The 20,492-nt window shown below is 46.4% G+C and overlaps 1 protein-coding gene across 1 annotated transcript; it reads left to right on the plus strand.

Moving 5' to 3' along the window:
* Positions 1-1,097: 1,097 nt before the first annotated feature.
* BARHL1 (BarH like homeobox 1) lies at positions 1,098-19,526 on the plus strand. Its single transcript, XM_063144634.1, has 3 exons — positions 1,098-1,596; positions 9,546-9,768; positions 19,232-19,526. Exons 1-3 carry the CDS (start codon positions 1,134-1,136, stop codon positions 19,524-19,526), a joined length of 981 nt encoding a protein of 326 aa, XP_063000704.1. The 5' UTR covers positions 1,098-1,133.
* The last annotated feature ends 966 nt before the right edge of the window (positions 19,527-20,492 follow it).

Genomic DNA, 20,492 nt, shown 5'->3' on the forward strand with positions numbered 1-20,492 from the left:
CAAACCGAGGAAAGATCAAGTTCCCGTAGTCTGTGTGTGTGTGTGTGTGACATCACCCTAAAAGCTGGCTGGCCAATCAGGAGGGTGGCTGTGGGGCACGTGGACTTGGGATCTTGGTTAAAAAAAAAGAGAAAAGAAAAAAGATAGAGGAGGAAGAAGAAATCCCAAACTAAAGCGACACAAGTTGAGGGCGTATGCGTGTGCTGAATTAAAAAAAGGGAGAGAGAGAGAGAGGAACGTCTCAGCGGGCGGAGCTGTCCTTGGTGCTGAAACGACGCGACGCGCTCCGAGTTCGCCTCCAGCGTCTGGAGAACTTGCTGGGAAGCTACTTGGAAAGTCCTCGATCATGGCAAGCGGTGGCGTAGCTGCCGCGACCCCAAGCCTCCTTCCTGGGCGCTTTCGGAGGTGCTGAAATTTCCTTCGGTCGCCAAGCCTTTCAGGCGTTGGCTGTCTGTCCTCCAGGTTTATTTCACTCTCTCCCTTGAAGTTTTGGGGCCGTTGTTCTCCTGCTTAGAGAGAGAAACCGGGTTTCCGTGCGCTGTCCGTGGTGCTGAAACTCTCCCCCTGTAGCCTCTCCTATCCAAAGCAGGACTTTTCCTTCCTTCTGTTATACCAGCCCCTTCGCTTGTGCTTCGGTCTCCGGTTTTCCTTTCGATGGTTGTTAGGAACTAGTTAAAAGTTGGCGGGAATGTTTTTGTTTTGCTTTATAAAAGTCCTTTCCTGCAGATGCGGTCTCAGGGTGGCGGGTGAATTATCGGAGGGGATCGGATCAAATTAAGCTGTGATCCTCGACATCCTTACTTGGGAGTAAGCCCTATTGTACTCGGTGGCACTTTCTTCTGAGTAAACATACTTAGGATCTGGCTGTCTGGGACTTTGTCCCCAAGCAAAGTTTGACGTTCTCCATGCCTCTCGTCCTTTTCTTTTCTCATTTCCTTTCTTTCTTTCTTTCTTTCCTTCCTTCCTTCCTCCCCCTTTCGCCTGTAGCTAGCCTGGATGCCAATTGCCAAGAGGGACAGCACCTTGGATCTTAAATGCTGACCAGGAATTGTGGTTAAGCAATTTCCTTCGCTTGCATCTGCACCCTCGCTCTCGCTCGATCCGAACGGCAGGTCAATGTCACCCTGAACGCCATGGAAGGTTCCAACGGATTCGGGATCGATTCCATCCTGTCGCATCGATCCGGGAGCCCGGCCCTGCCCAAAGGGGACTCGCTGATGGGCGAAGGCCGGTCCCCTCTGGAACTCAGCCCCCGCTCGGAGATCAGCAGCGGCTGCCCGTCGCCTCACTCGCCCGGGAGGGACTGCTTGGAGGCTGTAGCCCATAGACAAGGTGTGGCAGCCGTGGGCCTGGAGGCTCACCTGCCAGGGGGGCAGATCTCAGCCCCTTCCCAATCCAGAACAGTGACCTCCTCCTTCTTAATCAGGGACATTTTGGCCGATTGTAAGCCTTTGGCCGCCTGCGCACCTTATTCGAGCACCAATGGACAGAGCCCACAAGAGACGCAGGTTCGAATCCCCACTAAGGCCGGCGAGGATTTTCGAGAGAAGATGGACAAGAGCAGCAGCAATTCCTCTTCGGATTCGGAATACAAAGGTAGGGAGCATTTCTCTTCCTTCTGGACCAGCACGGCTCACCCAGTTTACCTGTTCTCCTTCCAGCGGGGGCTGGTGGCTCCAATGTCAATTGGGTGGCGAATCCATTCTGCGTTTCAGGCAGAACTCTAAAGAAGCTCTCCAAGCTGCTGATCCTATTTGGGGATTAAGGGTTCAGCACCCTGGATAGTTTTGGCTGAAACCCAAAGTGAATTCTCAGTATTGAGCAAAAGGCGGAATAATAATAATAATAATAATAATAATAATAATAATAATAATAATAATAATAATAAGTCCTTATCTCTCTTTCTCCACTTCTAAACTGTTCTTTCTTGCACTGTAGGAATACCCCCAAAATACAAATAAAAACCAGTTGTTTCTAACAGAGGCTTGTCTTTGTCGCCAAACATTTGGCACTGAGAAATATACTGCCTCTAACCCTAAAGGTACCAAAAGGAGTTTCTCTTTTTCAAAAGAGGAAAGCCAAGGAGAGTGTGGGGGGGGGAACAGGATAAAATTTGGATCGCCTAGATTTGGTCCCCTCTTTTTTGTGATTGCCCAGGAATTAGTAACAAACCGAGAGGATTTTGAAATGTTCAGACAGAAATTTCAGTGTTGGGGTGAGGATGTGAGAATCGGTTGTGTATTTGTGTCTTTTTCCAGCCTACAAGAAAGCATAAAACAAAACCACAACAAAAATCAAATTAGGGCCAATTTTTTTATGCTGCAGTTGATGCAAAAGGTGAACTTCACATGTTGCCATCTGCAGGATTTGCCCAGTTGCAGGTTTTAAACTGGTTTACACACGCAGACAGACAGAGCTATTTAATTTTCCACCATCACCAAGGAAAACCTGATTTTATCTTCTGATTTATAGTAAATAAAGCTAGAGAAAAAGAAATGACGAAAACCTCCAGAATATATAAGGTGTTTACTAGAAGAGAAAAGGAGTTATCGATATTGCCACAATTATTTGGTTGGGGTGCGAATGCTTTTGACAAAGCAATCGATACAACTTGTCAAGTGGATCACAACTACATTCGGTTCCAGACAGAAGCGTGGATTGCTTCGGCGACATTGGATTTCCTATCATTTCTAATCATTCCCGAAATTATGGCTGTTTTCCCCTTGAGTCCGCCCTTCTTCCCTGGAAATCTTTCCAACGGGAGAGCGCCAGATAATGTGGCAATGAGCTCACGAGCCCAGTAATATTTGAATGGGCCAGAGACCAGTTGTCCAGAGAGATAGGCACAGCTTGCTCGTTTCTTGAAAATTAAGCCTATTTGTGTTCCAAGAGACATCAAAAGAAAGATCTTTGACATTTATTTAAAAAGTTTGCTGGAAGAAAGAGGATTCTCTCTCTCTCTCTCTCTCTCTCAAAATATAACTTTCTACAAAACACCCATTCTTTTTCATTTTTAAAAACAAGTACACTGTCCCACAGTAAAATGCCTTTTCAAACCCGATCCTAGTCATGTTTACTCAGAAGTAAGTGCCAAATGACCTCGATGACATGTTTAGTTTTTGCTCTGTTTTACCGAGGAAGCGTGATCACCTATACACACTTACTTGCGAGTAAGTTCCATTGAGAAAATAGGGTGGGGAATGAATTCTGAGTAAAACACAGCATAGTATCAGACTTCAATAGAACTTACCCAAAGGTAAATTGCACAGCAATCCTATGCGTGTTTTTACTCAAAAGTAATTCTGTCTTTCAGTGCCGCTTACTCGCAAATAAGGATGCCTAAGCGCCCTGCGCATAACCGAGAAATGAATTATAATTGCTTGTTTGCTTGATTTCTTGATTGTTTTGCTTAGATGGTGGTGGTATGTTTAGGAATATAAGAGGTCGGGAATCACGGAATGAATAAATATCTATGTTTTCATGGATTCAAATGATGGTCCTGGCTGAAAACTTCTCAACCTTTCAATGGGCTTTTATTTTTACCTTGTGTGCATGGCGGGTTCCCCTGTTTTGTTTCGGGTTTTGACTTCTCAATCAAAAGAGAAATGTCCAAACTGAAATGCAATTTACAAAGAGTGAAAATGAAACTGACGCCAGCAGACTGGAGAAATACAGCCAAGATGGAAGGGGAGGGGGACTATTTCTGAATTGTTTAGCATCCCATGCCCTCCTCTTTTCTCCCCCACCCCCCAAATCCCATCTCTCTCCAAAGCCAAGCAAAGACATCAAGAGATGACGAGAAATACCTTCTCTTGCTCGGTAGAATTCGCTATGTGAGCGGTTGCTTTGCTAAACCACAATTGTCCTGAAACTGACCAACAAAACCGGATTAGTTGTAAGGCTGCCCTCCTAAGGCACAGCTTGCTCACGAGTAAGCCCCATTGAAAGCAAAGACGAGGAGCCTTGCTTCCCAGTTAAGATGCGCCGTGGATTGGGGTCCTAAGGGAAGCTTTACCTCCCGGGGAGAGAGCAGGATTTTCCAAAAAAAGATGACACCATTGGAGGAGGAACTGACAGAATGGAAAAGAGACCCAGAACACGATCGGGTTCCATGGATCTCTGTTTGGACAGGCTGCATCGCTTTCGGCTGATGCCTCCAGGTCCTGATCCCCCGCTTCTCCAAATAACCCCGTGTAGCGCAATCCCTAGGCATGTGTTTACTCGGAAGAAAGCCCTACTGTGTTCAATGGGGCTGATTCCCAAGTAAGTGTGCATTGGACTGCAGCCTGGTCCCTTGCGTGGTTACTCTGAAGCGATCCCCGCCCGTGTGTCAGTGGGTGCTTACTCTCCAAGTAAAGGCTGCCTGGGCTTTAATTTAATTTCAAAGTGACAGAAAACAGAATAGACCGAAGGGCCATCCAGCTTCAGGGTGTAACTGCTAGGCACGCCTACCCTCCTCTCTAACCTCCCTAACTCCTTCTGTGGGCCCAACCAGCCCTGCTGAGCCACCAGAAAGAAGGCGAGGGCCTTCAGCCTCCTCCTCCTCCTCCTCCTCCTCCTCCTCCTCCTCCTCCCCCGTCTTTCCTGCGTCCAAACTTCGAAAATATCTTTCCAAAAGTCTGGCGGAGGATCGAAATTTCTGCCCCGTCCGCTGCTGAGGAAGAAGACGTGGAAGTTTCGTTGGGTTTTAGCTGCCCCTTCTGCACTTCTCCCGTCTTGGTGATCCGGACCTTTGCATCCCCCTTCCTGGGTCTTTTCTTGTCTTAAAGTCGTGGAAATACAGAGGGAACCACAGGGACGCTTCTCTCTCCCCGGCTCCCTTTCTCCTTCTCTCCTTCCTTCCTCTCATCCCTTTCCTCCCATCTCTCTTCCTTCCTCTCTTTCTTCTTCTCCTTCTTTCTCTCGTTCCTTCATTTCTTTTTCATCCCTTTTTCTTTCTTTCTTTCTTTTCTCACTCATTCAATCTTACCTTTCCATCTGATTTGTCTTTTTCTCTTTCTTTTTTCTCCTTCTCTCTCTTTCTCTCTTTCTCTTTTATCTTTTTCCTCCAGGCTTCCTTCCCCCACCACCTTTTTCTTCCCTTCAATCCTATCTTTTTCTCTCCATCACATTTTCTTTTCTCCTTCCTTCCTTCCCCCCTCCCCACTTCCCCCTTTCTCTTCCCTCCTTTGATCTTTCTCTCCATCTCTCTGTCTCTCTCAGAGGACCTCTCTCCCCCCCCCACCCCCAAATTCCACCCTGGTCCTTTCTCCCATTTTCCAAACCTCGACCTCTCCATTCTGCAATCTCCCCCCTTGCCCCCCCCACGCCAGGATCACGCTCTTTCTCATCTGCCTGATCCCTTAACGCCCCCACACACACATCTGACCCCCCCAAACTTTCCCAGCTTAAGATCTGACCCATCAAAGCCCTAATGAAAACGACGAAGCGAGCGCTTCTCCCAAATTTCTGCAGAGGTCACAGGCCACTAATTCAACGACCCCCCCCCCGTCTCTCTCTTCCCACCCTCCTTGTTGAGGGGGGGTTCAGGGAAGAGCATCCTTCTTGGAGTCTCCTTCCTTGGACGAAGGAGCGTCTCATGTTTAAGAGATGTCCCTTCCGACGCCCTTGGACTCGCTTTCTGGTTGAAGCGCCGCCCGCCCCCTCCCTCGTGGCTCAATTAAGTGGATTATTGTCTTCCAACAGAGAGAAATCAACGCGCGTGGAGGATGAGTCGTGTCGCTTCTAAAACCTTCCACAATGAAATTTATCATAAACCCCTGTGTTGTTTTTAAATAATAATAATAATAATAATAATAATAATAATGCAGCCAATTTATATGAACCGAAGCCTGCTGTATGTAATTATAATCCCTTTAAAGACAGAGATAAAGGCCTGGGGTGGGGGGCGGAGGAAAGGGGGGAATCCCAGAAGAGGGATCCGTAAGGGGTCCTTGCGCCAGCGCCGGAATTCTCCCAGGAAATCTCTCCACTCGTCCGACCCACAAATAGAATAAAAGATAAACTGGTTTCAATCCGGATTGAACGGGGAAGCGGCCCGGGAGGGTCTCGAAAATGTAATTCTGGGTAAAGGGATGGGAAATCTATCTATCTATCTATAGCTATCCATCCATCCATCCTGAGAGCCTCATGATTAAACCAGTTTCAAGCCACTTTACATTTGCAGCGCGGAAATTTGTCTGGCTACAAAGAAAGGGAGAAAATTAGGGGGGGCTGAAGAGAGAGAGAAGCAGAAGGTTAATTTTCCTTGCTACTTAACTTTAGTTATTCCACCCGCTAGTCCTCAAGGTACTCCGAAATAGATTCGGCCCGGGTGTGTAAATCAAATAATTTGAACAGTTTCCCCTGTAACTTTGAAACCAACAAATCCACCACCCCCCACACACACAAAATCTTTTCAGGGTTACTACAAAAAATTAAAAAAAAAATTCTTCCCCAAGGTCACCATTCTTTTTTAATTAAACCCCAAAAGCCTTATGTTAAATATAGGGTTCATGGTTCCTTTTTCTTTGAACAATAATAATAATAATAATAATAATAATAATAATAATAATAATAATAATAAGCCTCTCTTTGGAGCAAAGTTGTCTGATATTATTGTCTCTCACTTTGGAAAAGTGAAGCTATATGCTGTGAAGAAACTGCATCAAGTGGTTAGCAGATTTCACGTTTCCACTGGGGAGACAAGAGTTCGAATTCTTGCTTAGGGCTCTTGCTGACACCTCGCCTTACCTACCTGGCAGGGTTGTTGTGTGGGGGGGGAATATCCATGTCCCACTCAGCTCCTTGGCGGTTGGGCAGGGTACTAACGGGATGATAATTTTCTCTTAAAAACTTGGCTTAGCTTTTGCTTCAGTTCTGGTGGATTGAGAGTTTGTTTGTTTTTCTCAGTGGATGAGTTTGGGACCACACATTTCTTCCTGAAGTCATTCCTAACGGATAACAATATCGAAAACATCCATGGTTGTCTCATCTTGAAATACTTTCATTTACTGTAATGAGGGTGAGGGAACCTTGGTGTTACCGGCTGTGAATCCATTCTGGGCTTCATCCAGAACTCTAAAGAAGCTATCCAAGGTTCTGGACCCATTTGAGGGTCGGGTTCAGCGCTTTGGACCATTCCTTCAGAGTTCTGGCTGGTTCTGCCTGAAACCCAGGGTGGATTCACCACCCCACTGAACTAGGAGCCACCAGCCTCCACTGGATGGACGCCAACCAAGCATTATACTTACTCCAGAGTAAGCCTGACAGAATTCAGTAAGCTGGATTTATTTCTAAGTGAGCATGCACAGAAATCAGGTGAGGGGTTCAAAATGGGGGCACGTCGAAGTTCTTTACCTGGAAGGAAGGAAGTCCCATATAGTCATCAGTGAGACTTCCTCCCCAAGGATGAGGCCTTCAAACGGCTCAACTTTCTCCTGGATTGCATCACCTGCCACACATGTCTCTAGGAAGAGCCCTTTTTCAGAGGTACCTCTCCCCTACAAAAAAAAAAGGGGGAATTATTATTTTTTTTAAAGCAAGTACTGAAATGTTGATTATTTCGTTTATATTTGTTTCCACGGGAAGGGGGATCTTTCGGTTCTTCTGCCCCACTGACCAAAAAGGACCATCGTGTCCCTATGGTAAATCTGTATGGATTTCGCATTCCTCTTTCCGGATAGATTTGCGTATTTATTCGTTTGGAAGGCCAGTTGCGAGAAGCTCCATTGCAAAGAACGACTCCTCGCTTAATCCGAATTGGTAGAATTGAGTTCACACTTAAGGGGGGCCGGGCGAGGCCGAAGCACAGTGCAGTGCCCGCACCCCAATTTTTTTGAGACGGTTGTAGAAATAAAAAGACCCTTTCCCTCCAATTTGTCCCTGATCCGGTTCGTAGAGTCCGATCCTAGGCACGTTTACACCCAGGTAAGGGTGCTTCCAGGGTACTTGTAGGCCACGTCCCTCTTCTGAGCGGCACACCTCCGCTTACTCGTGAGTAAGCCCCGTGGCTAGCCTGGGATTTCCTCTAAAGGACGTGTGGTCTTGAGTCCCCAGGATTTTTGTGTAAGTTGTAACCCACTATTAGCTGGCCGCGGTTTTTCTTAAGGAATGGCACGCCTTGCTTCGTTTTCTTCGAGATTATGTTGAAGAAATGCAGTCATTTCCTCGGGACTTCTGACTCGCGTGGCCCCGATCCTTCCCCGTATTTACTCGGAAGTAACAGCGCAATCCCCTAAAGACTTCTGAGTAAAGAAGATCAGGCGAATGTCAGCAGTCCTAAGAAAATGAGTCTACTCAGAAGTAAGTCCCATCGAATTCAACAAGGCTTACTTCCAAGTAAATGGGGATAGAGTTGCAGAATTCAATGGGACTTACTCTCAAGTAAGTGGAATAGCCTCGGTCGGAGTTTATCTACTAGGAATCCTTATTCCCTCAAACTAAGTATTTTATCTTTCTAAGGCCACTATTTTTTTCTGGGATTTTTTAAGACTAACAACATGAATTAATATGGTGTCTCCGTCCCTCCAACGTAGGGGAGGGGGGAGTTTGTAAGAAAAAAAAAACTTTGTAAGAAGGTCTTCTGAGTTTGGATATCTCCACCATCCAAGAATTATAAATAATATTTATAAATTCTACTCTATGGACATTTTGGGCAGAATCCAATCAAAGTTAAGTGCTAAACAATATCTTTCTGTTTACAGCTTACCCTAAAAGACAGGGTAGAAACTTATTTATTAAGTAAATAAAAGGGTTTTAACGCGTAACTCTCTTCCACCAACGGGAATGGATCTTAGAAGCTTTAAACTTTAGATCTTTCGTATTGGATATCAAATGCGATATATTACCGTCTATGTGTAGATATGATTTAATATCCCCGGAATGCCGCAATAACAGTATTCTTTTTAAAAGGAATACAAACCACTGAAGGCAAATACATTAAAAAAACAACCCAACAACCCGTATCCCAGGACCTAGAGGCTAATTGGAATTTTCGCTACTAGTCCTCATGAAAGTCAATTGCCTTAAATCCATTCAGCCAGCCTTAACTGGGTTTACAGATAGGGCTAAGGATGAGCCCTTCGACTGCGCGTCAAGTGGGGCTTACTTCCGAGTAAACACACGTAGGATGGAGCCCGAATGCACCATTTCCTGGGCGGGATCTACACTACTGCTTTAAAACAGTTTATAACAGGAGTGACAACTGTTGAGGACCGGGACACAGTCTATATACGGTTTTCAAAACGTTTTCGAAGTGTTATATCCTACTTTGTGAAGATCTGGCCCAGGAAAGGGAGGTTAGTTCCAAGTCAACAGGCTTTGGACTCCGGCTAGCCTCCCCAGAGAAACTGTGCAGTGACTTGCGCCCATCACCGTGGCTTCTGGTCTCCTCCGAGCCCACAACTCCCCACAGGAAGGTCGTTCTTTCCGTGACACGTTTCTCTCTCTCTCTGGCTGAGTTCGGACGACCAACTGGGGCGGTAATAGGAACAGAAGGGGAAACAACCTTTGATTAGCGTGTCGTCTGAACTCAGCCTCTCTCTCTGTCTCTCTCTCTCTTTCAGTGAAAGAAGAAGGGGACCGAGAGATTTCCAGCTCCAGGGAAAGCCCTCCGGTGCGGCTGAAGAAACCCCGGAAAGCGCGCACGGCCTTCACGGATCACCAGTTGGCACAGCTGGAGCGGAGTTTCGAGCGGCAGAAATACTTGAGCGTGCAAGACAGGATGGAGCTGGCCGCCTCGCTCAACCTCACCGACACCCAAGTGAAGACGTGGTACCAGAACAGAAGGTAAAACCGAGGCACCCTTCGGATCCCTTACTTCGGATTAATCGCTCCCCCCCCCCCCCCGGAGTCGGAATTACCCAAACCATCCGCAACACTTAGGATAGAAGGGTGTTCCTGACACACCCAGCTCTTTAAATCTCTCTCGGTGTGCCTGAGGTGGGAAGTCCAGCCTCCCTTAGGGGGTTATGGGAAGGGGAGTGAATGGGTGGTAATTACCCCGGGGTAGCTGTTCAGAATTATTCTGATTTTATTCTTTTCATTTTGGCTACAAAATGCACTGTGCCTCACCAACACCTCCTTGCTACAATGGATAGAAAGAGGGCCAACCACCGGGGAAATAGGAAATTTAGGTGGCCTTAGAGACTTTATTATATTGAGCGATATATAAGTGGTATAAATTAACAAATCCTTAGAGATTTGATTATACCGTGGTATATAGGAATTATTCATAAATATATCAATACATCCTTACAAAGGGTTGTGCGTGCGTATAGGTTGTGTATGTGGGGTGGGTGGGGTGTCCCCAACCACCAAACCGCCCCCATCTGTCTCTTCGCATGCCACGTGTTTGAGTGTATCCATAGTTCAACGTAACGTGTGAACTCTCTCGTTTCCCCCAACCAACCTAGAAGAGTCTCTGTGTTGTAAACAGCACGAAACACTAGGATCTAATCACGAAAACAAATCTAAGATTTGTACGCCTCCACTCATCCTAACACCCCGTGTCCCCTCAGGCTTTCATGCCGGCTGGTTTCCCAGCCAGCGCCTGCGTGCCTGTGTCAAATCCAGACATGCTGAAATGAAATAGGACTTGGTGTCGAAATGAACGGAGAAACCACCTTCGCCAAACAGGCTCAGATGGTTATCACATTTTGGTAACCGGGATTGAAGTTGGTAGCTGTCTGTACCGAATCTCTTCCGCTACCCCACCCTCCAAAAAAGAGTTTTTTAAAAAAGTTCAGAGTGCAATCCTATGCCTGTTTAGACAGAAAAAGGTCCTACAATTCCCAGTTGTAGGACTTTTTTCTATCTAATCAGGCATAGGATTGCACCTTTCATGTCATTAATTGGTGTTTGTATACCAAACTCCCCCAAATTCCAGATGTGTTGGGACTACAGCTCCCATAATCCTGTAGCCAGCTGGCTGGGGGATTGTGGGGATTGTAGTCCAATGCCAGGTTGGATAAGGCTGCAATACACTCTGGCGATGCCCTGGCAATTGGACATTATGTTCACAGGAACACACAGCTTGGCACATTTCACTTCAAAATAAAACCTTTCTCCTTTTGTTCCTGTAAGACACACCAACGTAGACGCGGATTCATGTTCTTTTGTGGCTGTGTTTTTAATGGTACTTTTCGTTCCGTTATTTTTAATGATGGTTTTAATGAAGGCTTCTCCCCACTATCTTGGTCTTATTATTGTTATTTTGAGTCGGAAAGGCTTTATAAATCAAACAAATCAACACTAGTTGCAATATTCAATCTGAAGAGTGTGTGAACCATTCATACAAGATTGCCCACTTTCTTTTCTTTTCACTCCTATGCTTTTAACTGAAGCCTGAAAAATCCAGCGACACATTCTCCACCACACCAGGGAAACTTTTAGCTACTTCTATTGCTCAACCTTTGGCAAAGGCAAAAGAACAGGGGTGGATTTTATTTTATTTTTTTCAAAAGGGCCAACAACTTCCTACATGCAAACATGGCTTCATTTCCGCCAGGGCTCAGTCCCCAAAGTTTCTTTATTTTTTTTAGGGCTATAGCTGAACTAAAGAGCATGTAAAGTAGTAATGGGAGGCAAGAATGCCTCTGAGCGTGTGTAGAGTATAGGGTGGCCAGATGCAAAAGCGAACAGGCTCCTGAGCTTTTAAGAGTTGTGCAGAAGAGGGAATCTCAGCAGGTATACACTCTCTCTCTCTCTCTCTCTCTCTCTCTCTCACACACACACACACACACCTGGGTCCAGAAAAAATCGCAAGATGTTGATATCAAAGGCAGGGGCACGGTCAAAATAAATTTTCAGTTGTGCAAAATAATATCATTTACAGCATGAAAAGGCATACTGGTACAATCCAAGTGTTTTGGATTAACCCACATAGTTCCTGACCATTGCCCATGCTAACTGGTGCTGATGGGAACTGTAGTCCAAAAACCTCTGCAGGGCACCAGGGGCAAAATCCATCTTAAAACCTATTTAAAGTTGGCCTAGGGAAATAAATGGAATGTTAGTCATGACTAAATTAAGACCCATTCATTTCAATGGGGTTACTCTAAGTAAGATTTATGATAGATTATGGCACAGACTGCCTACCGCTGATGAACAGGACGTTGCCACGCACCAGGATTGGGTCCAAAAATGACAGGGTGACAAAGCCAGAGAGAGCCTTACTTGAAAGCAGATCCATTGCATTCAATGGGACTTATATCCCCCTAACCTCTTCCTGAGCACAGCTGTTGCAATAATAATAATAATAATAATAATAATAATAATAATAATAATAATAATTCGCTTTTGCCTAATCACTTCCTGAGCGTAGCTTTTATGTTGTTGTTGTTCAAAAAATACTCTAATATCTATGCTCCGGGAGAGGTTAGGCAGAAAGGCAAGATGACGTTGATGAATAATAATAATTACAATAATAATTTTCAGTAGCTTGGATCCAGGCTTGGCCGTGTTATGAGTAAGTCATGACTAACTGATTTGATTTCAGTGGCTTGGCTCCAAAGCCATTGTAAATAAATTGTTGCTGGTCATCATCTGCCTTTCCGCCTGACCTCTTCATGAGCACAGCTCTATCTTTACTGAAATCATTATGGCCAGCTAGCACAAGGAGAGGAAATGAAGTTCAAAACACAAAGAAAAAGGCCCATCCAAGTGGATCAGGAAGGAGAGATTTTAACTCTTCCCACTTCTAGGCCAGGGTTGGGCAGGGAGAGAGAGAAAACAGATCTGGATTCACCAAGAGATCTCTCAGGGATTCCGAATAGATCAGCGTCCCACTTCTCCATGGCTTACTCACAACCACAGGGACATGAAAAAGGTTTTTTTGTTTCTTTATTTTCTCTTAAGTGAGGCTGCAGAAATCGAGACAGCTTGTGTGCTGGGGGTGGAAGAAACAGCAGATTTGTATGCGGAAAGATTCGTGTGTGAGGTACCTGAAAACTAATTTCTGGTCTGACTGAGACTGGGCTCACAGGTGCCCTTGTTATGCCTCACATGGAGGAGGTGGACAGGGAGAAATTCTTCTCCCTCTCTCATCATACTAGACCCCAAAGGGGTCATTATCCCATGAAGCAGATCAATGGGAGATTCAGGACAGATCATAGAATCATAGAATAGCAGAGTTGGAAAGGACCTACAAGGCCATCAAAGGAAGGACTTCTTCACACAGAGCAGAGTAAAACAATGGAATTCATGTCCATCAGATGTAGTGATGGCCACCAACTTGGAGGGCTTGAAGAGGGGATTGGGCAAATTCCTGGAGAAGGCTATCCATGGCTACTAGTCCTGATGGCTCCATGCCACCTCAAGTATCAGAGACAGTATACCCATGTACACCATAGCTGGGGTACATGGGTTGGAGGGTGCAGTGGCACTCATGTCCTGCTTGTGATCTTCCCAGGTGGACATCTAGTTGAACAGAACGCTGGACTAGATGGACCCTTGGTCTGATCCAGCAGGGATCTTCTGATGTTCTGATGTTCTCAATGCTTCCTTAGCCAGTTCTTCGCTAGCTTGGTGCCTTCCATATGTGTTTCACTACAACTCCCAGAATCCTCCAACAAGGTGATCTTACCCAAATTCAGCCTTCCCCCCCAACTGAGTGCCCCCATGCGCTGGACTCCAACTCCCAAAATCCCCCGGGGTATTGTAGTCCAACACATCTGGAGAGCAACAGGCTGGGAAACACTCTCCAAATGTCTGAGCTGCTAGTTCTATTGGTAAATTCTTATTCTTGTTGATTTCCATTGGTAACCTCTATTTCTTATGGATTCATTGATTTTTATTATATCCACTTTGCGTCTGCTTTTTAATCTTGCTCACCACCTTGAAAGTGGTCCACCCTCAAAGGTGGTGTAAAAATAATTTTAAATAAAGTCAAATAAGCCTTTGAGTGTTTTAAGACAAAAAAAGCAATGTGAAGGAGGATGGTCACACATTTGGAGTTCCATCAGATGAGCTTTTTGTTGCACGCTCATTGCTGGGCACTCAGGGATTTTCACAGGTCCCTCTCACGACATCATCTGCCTCCCGGGCTCCTCCAGCCCCGCACGCCCTTTGTTTATTTCCTCTTTCAAAAGAGGAAGTCATGAGGGACAAATGTGTGGGCAGAGAAGCGACGGTAAGCAAACGCGATTCTCCCCGGTGTGATGACGCTCTTGGAGAAAGATCAGCAGAAAGGAAGGAAGGAAGGCAAGACTTATCCGAAACACGTTGGGCATAATAAAAAGTTTTTCAGGCAGCTGAGAATATTTTCTCTTTTAATCTTCTGCGCCGCCTTGAGAGGGCTCCTCTCTTAAAGGCGGCGTAAAAATAATTTTAAATAAAGTGCAAATGAAATCAGTGGGGCCCAACTCATTTGGAGGTTGCGGGAAATTTCTCAAGGCGACAGTGTGTGTGCGTGTTTTCAGTACATCTCTTTTTCTTTCATCTGTTTTTACTTTTTTAAAAAGGCTTCGATTTAGTTGTCCCATGTGCTTTTTTCTTGTTGGTTGTTGATTTTAAATCCCTACCAGTGATTTGTCCCCAATACTTGTTGCTTCCCAGCCCTTAGGCCAATTTCCCCTGGCAGAAGGACTGTTTGGGGCTTGAAGGCAAAGAGAGAAACCAGCCATTTAATTTGGGAGGGTGGAGAAAAGGAGACGCAAAAAATAAAATAAAAAAATCTCCACGTTTTTAAGCTAAACACACAACAGCGCATAACACACTGGCCCATTAATAATAAATACCAATTACTGCTTTGGGCATCAATAATTAACAGCAGTTACAGTAATTACACAATTATTATGACGATGAATAATTTACTCAGGAAAATAGGTCTTCAAGCGCTTCGGCGGCAGCCAACGACAAGATAAAGGAATGGAGGCGGTTTGATTTGAGGTGGTGGGGTTGCCCCCCGCCCCGCCCCACTGCCCACATCCGGCACGTGACCTGCGGGGTTGGCTGGTGCTAGTGTTCGTCAATGTGTTGTGTGCGCACAGAGCATCATCGCAACACATAAAATTCAGGGGAACGGAGCGGCCCAAGATGGCTGGTCAGTTTCAACACCCTTTGCCATTCTTTGAATGTCTTCAAGCCCCCAATGACTGACTGACTCTCTCTCTCTCTCTCTCTCTCTCTCTCTCTCTCTCTCTCTCTCTTTCTCTCTCTGTCACAGATGCACACAACCAATTTCTCTCTCACATGCACATACAATTTGTTGTGCTTTCTTTTTTCTTCACACTGACTCTCTCTCTCTCTCTCTGACATGTACATACACACACATTCTCTCTCTCGCTCGCTCGCTCTCATTGGCCCCGTTCAGAAGACACCTTAAACCATGGCTTCAACCATGGTGGTTAAGCCAGCAAGCCAGGCTGTGTTCAGAAGACACCTTAAACCACACCTTTAACCATGGTGAATAAAGCAAAACGGCTTATTCACTGTGGTTAAATCCATGGTTTAAGGTATCTTCTGAAGACGGCCTGGCATTCTGGCTTAACCAACATGGTTAAAGCCATGGTTTAAGGTGTCCTCTGTGTGTGTGTGTGTGTGTGTGTGTGTGTGTGTGTGTGTGTGTGCCTCTGATACTGGAGGTAACAGAGAGCAATCAGGACTAGTAGCCACTGCTAGCCTTCTCCTCCAGGAATTTGCCCAGTCCCCCTTTTCAAGCCATCCAAATTGGTGGCCATCACTACATCTTGTGGCAGTGAATTCCATGATTTAACTAAACCGAACATTTTAAACCAAAGTAAAACAAAAACAAAAACAAAGATTAAAGTTGCAATTCTATACCTGCTTACAAGGGAGCAGGCCCCATTGAACTTAATAGGGTTTACTTGTGAGTAGGCATGTATATGATTGCACTGTAAAGAGAAAAAAAAACCTAAACAGGGCAGAGTTTATGGGCATAATTTACCATATTGTTGTGACCGAGGGTAATATGTACTTGATGTAGTCTACTGGCCAGGAGATTAACAACTAGGGTGGCCAGATGCAGAAGAGGACAGGGGCTCCTGCACCTTTAATAGCTCTGTAAAAACAGAATTTCAGCAGGTGTACCATTATTAAAGGTACAAGAGCCCTTAGCCCAATTTAAAGTGCTGTTTTGAATGATAAAATGATAAAAAAATCAGTGCAACCAATGATAAAATAAACAAATGCAAGGTATAAATACATACCTTTTATAGCTATATTTAATGTGATTGTCACATAAACATCTGCCAGTGGGTAACAACGCACAATCACATTTGGTGGAACATCCTTGTGCCCGGAGCTGCAAAGCTCATGTTACATTGATGGCAATTCGGTGTTGATGTGGAAGAACTTGTCATGTTGTACACCAGCAAGGAAGTTGTTGACATTTGTCTGTTTCCGCCTCGATTCCCCGGACTTTAAGACTGAACTACTCATGGGCAAAGTGTCGCTTTTAATATCAAAGCCCTTCTTGGGCAAGGATGTAGAGCAAAGGCTCATTCTCAGGAGACATTTTCAATCAGGCGGTTTTTGAAAAGAAAAAGAAGGTAAAGATTTGAAAATGTTAGCTATTGCACACACAAGCAATGCTGGTGGCTGTATTTCACCTCCATCTTGCTTTGTGCTTGATGAATGTTAAATACTGAGGGTCTTGCAATCCAAAATTGTCTGACATCTGGCTCCCCAGGTTCCAACACCCGTTTCCCCAAACCACCAAATTTCTCAGCCTAGAGTGTCCCACACATTTCGGTGACACTCTAGCTGCTGTGGGCTTGTTCTGTGGTCATGCAGCCATCATTTTTGGTATTTTTTTTAAATGCAGCAGCGTTGTTCATGGTTACCAAACCATGATCGAGTCTGGATTGAGTGTGGGTTGTTATTAAACTGTTGGTTATTGTATTGTATGAACCCAGCCTTGATAACAAACCGTAGTTTGTTAATCACGAACAATCCATGTAGAGGACCCATGGTTTGTTGTTTGGTTGTGAACTAGGAGTTGTTCGTAGTTAACGAACTATGGTTGAGTGTGGGTTAGTGTTAATCTGTGGGTTGTTATGTTGTGTGAACCCAGGTGTGCTAACAAACCATGGCTTGTTAACCATGAACAACCCACAAAGAGGAGCCATGGTTTGTTGTTCGTTTGTGAACTGTGGTTAAGAAGCCATGGTTTGTCAGCACATCTGGGCTCACACAACACAATAACTCATGGTATAATGACAACCCACACTCCACCTTGAGTATGAGTTGCCTTATCGTGTGAACCCATAGTTTCCAGCAGGAGTTTTTCCAGCCCTACCTAGAGATGACTCTAGATCTAAGGCAGATTCTTATGGGCCTCCATTGCAGATCTAACACACCACAGAGAAAAACTGTCACGTCCCCTCAATACAATATTTATCAGTATCCTCAGTCAACCAGGATTGGCTCTCATTCAATGGACATCCTATTTGGGCAAAAAGGCGGGTGATGAACTCTTAAACAGATATATATGATGTTTGTTGGTTTTGTTTGGCTGTTTTTTTTAGCTAATGGGTTGTGTAGGGTTGTTTTTTGTTGCATGTTTATACAGACAGAAGTCCTACAACTCCCAACATGCCCCAGCCGGCCATCGGAGTCGTAGGGCTTTTTTCTGTCTAGACATATACAGGGTTGTGCCCTTTACCCATTGTAACACGCAGTGGCTCTTGGGCCTTTGCCCACTGCTAAGGACGGATAGGCTGGTGAGTACAAGGGACAGGGCCTTCTCACTGGCGGCCCCGCACCTCTGGAATCTGATTCCATCAGGAGATTGTCAGCCTCATTTATTGCAGGTGATCAGGAAGTCTCAGAAGACCCACCGGTTTTCGCTGGCCCTCCCATAGTCTGTGTGGGTTGCAGGTGTTTTTTTGGTGTTATCTGTTTTTAATCACTTTTTTTTAAAAAAACAAAAAACTGAATATTTATGTGTTGCTTTTCTATTGTATTTGATCAGGCACAGTTTTGTGTTGGGTTTTTTTTTTTTAATCTTGTATGCCTCCAGTGGAAGCCAGTGGCTCCAATTTCAGTGGGGTTGCGAATCCATTCTGGGTTTTAGTCAGAACCAACCAGAATTCTGAGCTGTCCAAGGTGCTGAACCCCAACCCAGCATAGGTTCAGCACCTTGGATAGCTCCTTTACAGCCTTGGCTGGTTGCTATGAAAACCCAGAATGGATTCACTGCTCTACCGAAATCGGAGCCCCCAGAAAGGAGGCCTAAATGTCAGTTTGAATAAATAAATTCAGGCATCTAGAAGAACTCCTAGATCCTGTCACCTAAAACGCAAGCCTTTTTCAATGGAGCCCATTCACATGTGCAGCTAAACGCACACATACAGGAATCCCAGGAGGTTAGAGCATGTGTGAAGCGTGCAAAAGCGAGCAAGCGATTGCCAAATGCAGGCAATAAACAGCAGATGGTTTGTGATACCAAGAGGCGTTGGTAGGCCTGGGTACATGGGGCATGGGCCCCGAACCAATTACTCAGTGCTCTGGAACGATTGCACAGAGCCTTGGTGCCAACTGAACTGCTTTTTGCTCAGCGTTATGCCCATGCCGGGGAGGGGGAGGATTTTCAAGGATGGTGAAACTGGAGAGGGAAGCTTTAACTTTCCACCTCCCACATGCTGCAATACACACACACACACAAACACACACACACACTTTTCCCATTGGTTTGGATTGATTTGGGTCAGGGTGCAAATTAATTGACAAACTTGTTTTATTTGCAACGAATCGGAGGCGGAATAAATGGGCCGGCTCTGCCGCCCCTGAAATTTAAAAGAAAGCGTCATTATTATTTCTAAATGGGCATATTATACATATCAATGAACATACGCAGGTTTTATGCAGATTTGCCTCTTACAGGACTTGGGATGCAGGAGTGGGGGTGTCTTTTATCGGATCGCACCCGGGCTGCAATCCGATACACATCTTGCCCGAGAGCAAATCCCAATGGACTGCACGGGGACTCACTTCCCAGCAGACGTGCATCTAGTTAGGATTCTCTTTGCTGCTCAAACTAGAGGCAAGAAGAACCGGCCGACCAAATGAACGTAAAACAGAAGCCGCCTTATTTATTATTTATTTGTTTGTTAAGGCTAATATTATTTAAAGGAGGCCCATTCACACGTGCAGCTGAACACCCGTGTGCGCCAAGTGCACGTGTGAATGCCCCCCCCAAGCGCGCGCGCGAGCGCACGGGAGGTCCTTGCCACGTGGCCCAACTGAGCGCCTCCCTTTGGGTGTCTTTGTTTCCCTCTCGCCGCTCCAGGACCAAGTGGAAACGGCAGACGGCGGTGGGCCTGGAGCTGCTGGCCGAAGCCGGGAACTACTCGGCCCTGCAGCGGATGTTCCCGTCGCCCTACTTCTACCCGCAGAGCCTGGTGTCCAACCTCGACCCGGGCGCGGCCCTCTATCTCTACCGCGGGCCCAGCGCGCCCCCGCCGGCGCTCCAGCGGCCGCTGGTGCCGCGCATCCTCATCCACGGACTTCAAGGGGCCAGCGAGCCCCCGCCGCCTCTGCCCCCCCTGGCAGGGGTGCTGCCCCGGGCGGCTCAGCCGCGGTGAGGGGGGGCCCAGGACGCCGCCGGGGCGCAGCAGCAGCAGCTTCAGGAAGACAACGTGGCGACGCCGCGCCTCCTCCGGGGGATCCTCTCTTGCACGGGCCTGGGAAGCCAGCCAGCCAGCCGGCTCACTCCGGATGGACTCCGAATTGGGGGGGAGGGCATCAGATCCGAATTGGGGGAGGGCTTGACCTGCGCAGCAGCAGCCGTACACGCGCCATGCAGCATTCACACGACCCGCTTTTCTAGGCAGAAGGCTACACACACACACACACATGCACAGCCCACCTGTTGCAAAGAGCTTACCTTTGCTTAGTTTTCCCAGTGGAGGCTGGTGGCTCCGATGTCAGTGGGGCTTGTGAATCCTTTCTGGGTTTCAGCCAGAACCAATCCGAACTCTAAAAGGAGTTATCCAAGGTGGATCCCCCAACACAGTTTCAACCGTTTTAGAGCTCTGACTGGTTCTGGTTGAAACCTGGGGAGGATTCGCAGCCTCACTGACATTGGGGACACCAGCCTCCGCTGCTTGGAAATCGCTTCCTCAGCCCAGGGCAGACCCACCTTGCTTGCCTTGCAAATGCCCTGATGACAGGGGTGAGAGAAACCAGGGGCCCTCTGGGATGTCTGGGACCACCCCTCCCATCATGCCTGACCATTGGCCGGACTGATGGGGTTTGGAGTCCTCAAACCACCCCACCCCAGTGTGCCACAGGAAGCAAAGTTCCTATGAACACACACCATCAACGTTACACACATACACACACCACAGCTTTCCTCAACCCTGCACCCTCCGGAGGCATTGGGTCACAACTCCCATTATCCCCAGCCAAAGGCCACATGATCTGGAGGGCACTGGGTTGAATCTCACACTGGCTTCTTGGATGCCAAGGGTTGGAAGGCAGGTCTGCCTGAGTTTTGGAGATCTCTCCCCTCCCCACTCTCTCTCTCTCTCTCTCTCTCTCTCTCTCTC

The sequence above is a fragment of the Elgaria multicarinata genome, chromosome 19 (genome assembly GCF_023053635.1).
Source record: "Elgaria multicarinata webbii isolate HBS135686 ecotype San Diego chromosome 19, rElgMul1.1.pri, whole genome shotgun sequence".
NCBI classification, from domain to species: Eukaryota; Metazoa; Chordata; class Lepidosauria; order Squamata; family Anguidae; genus Elgaria; species Elgaria multicarinata.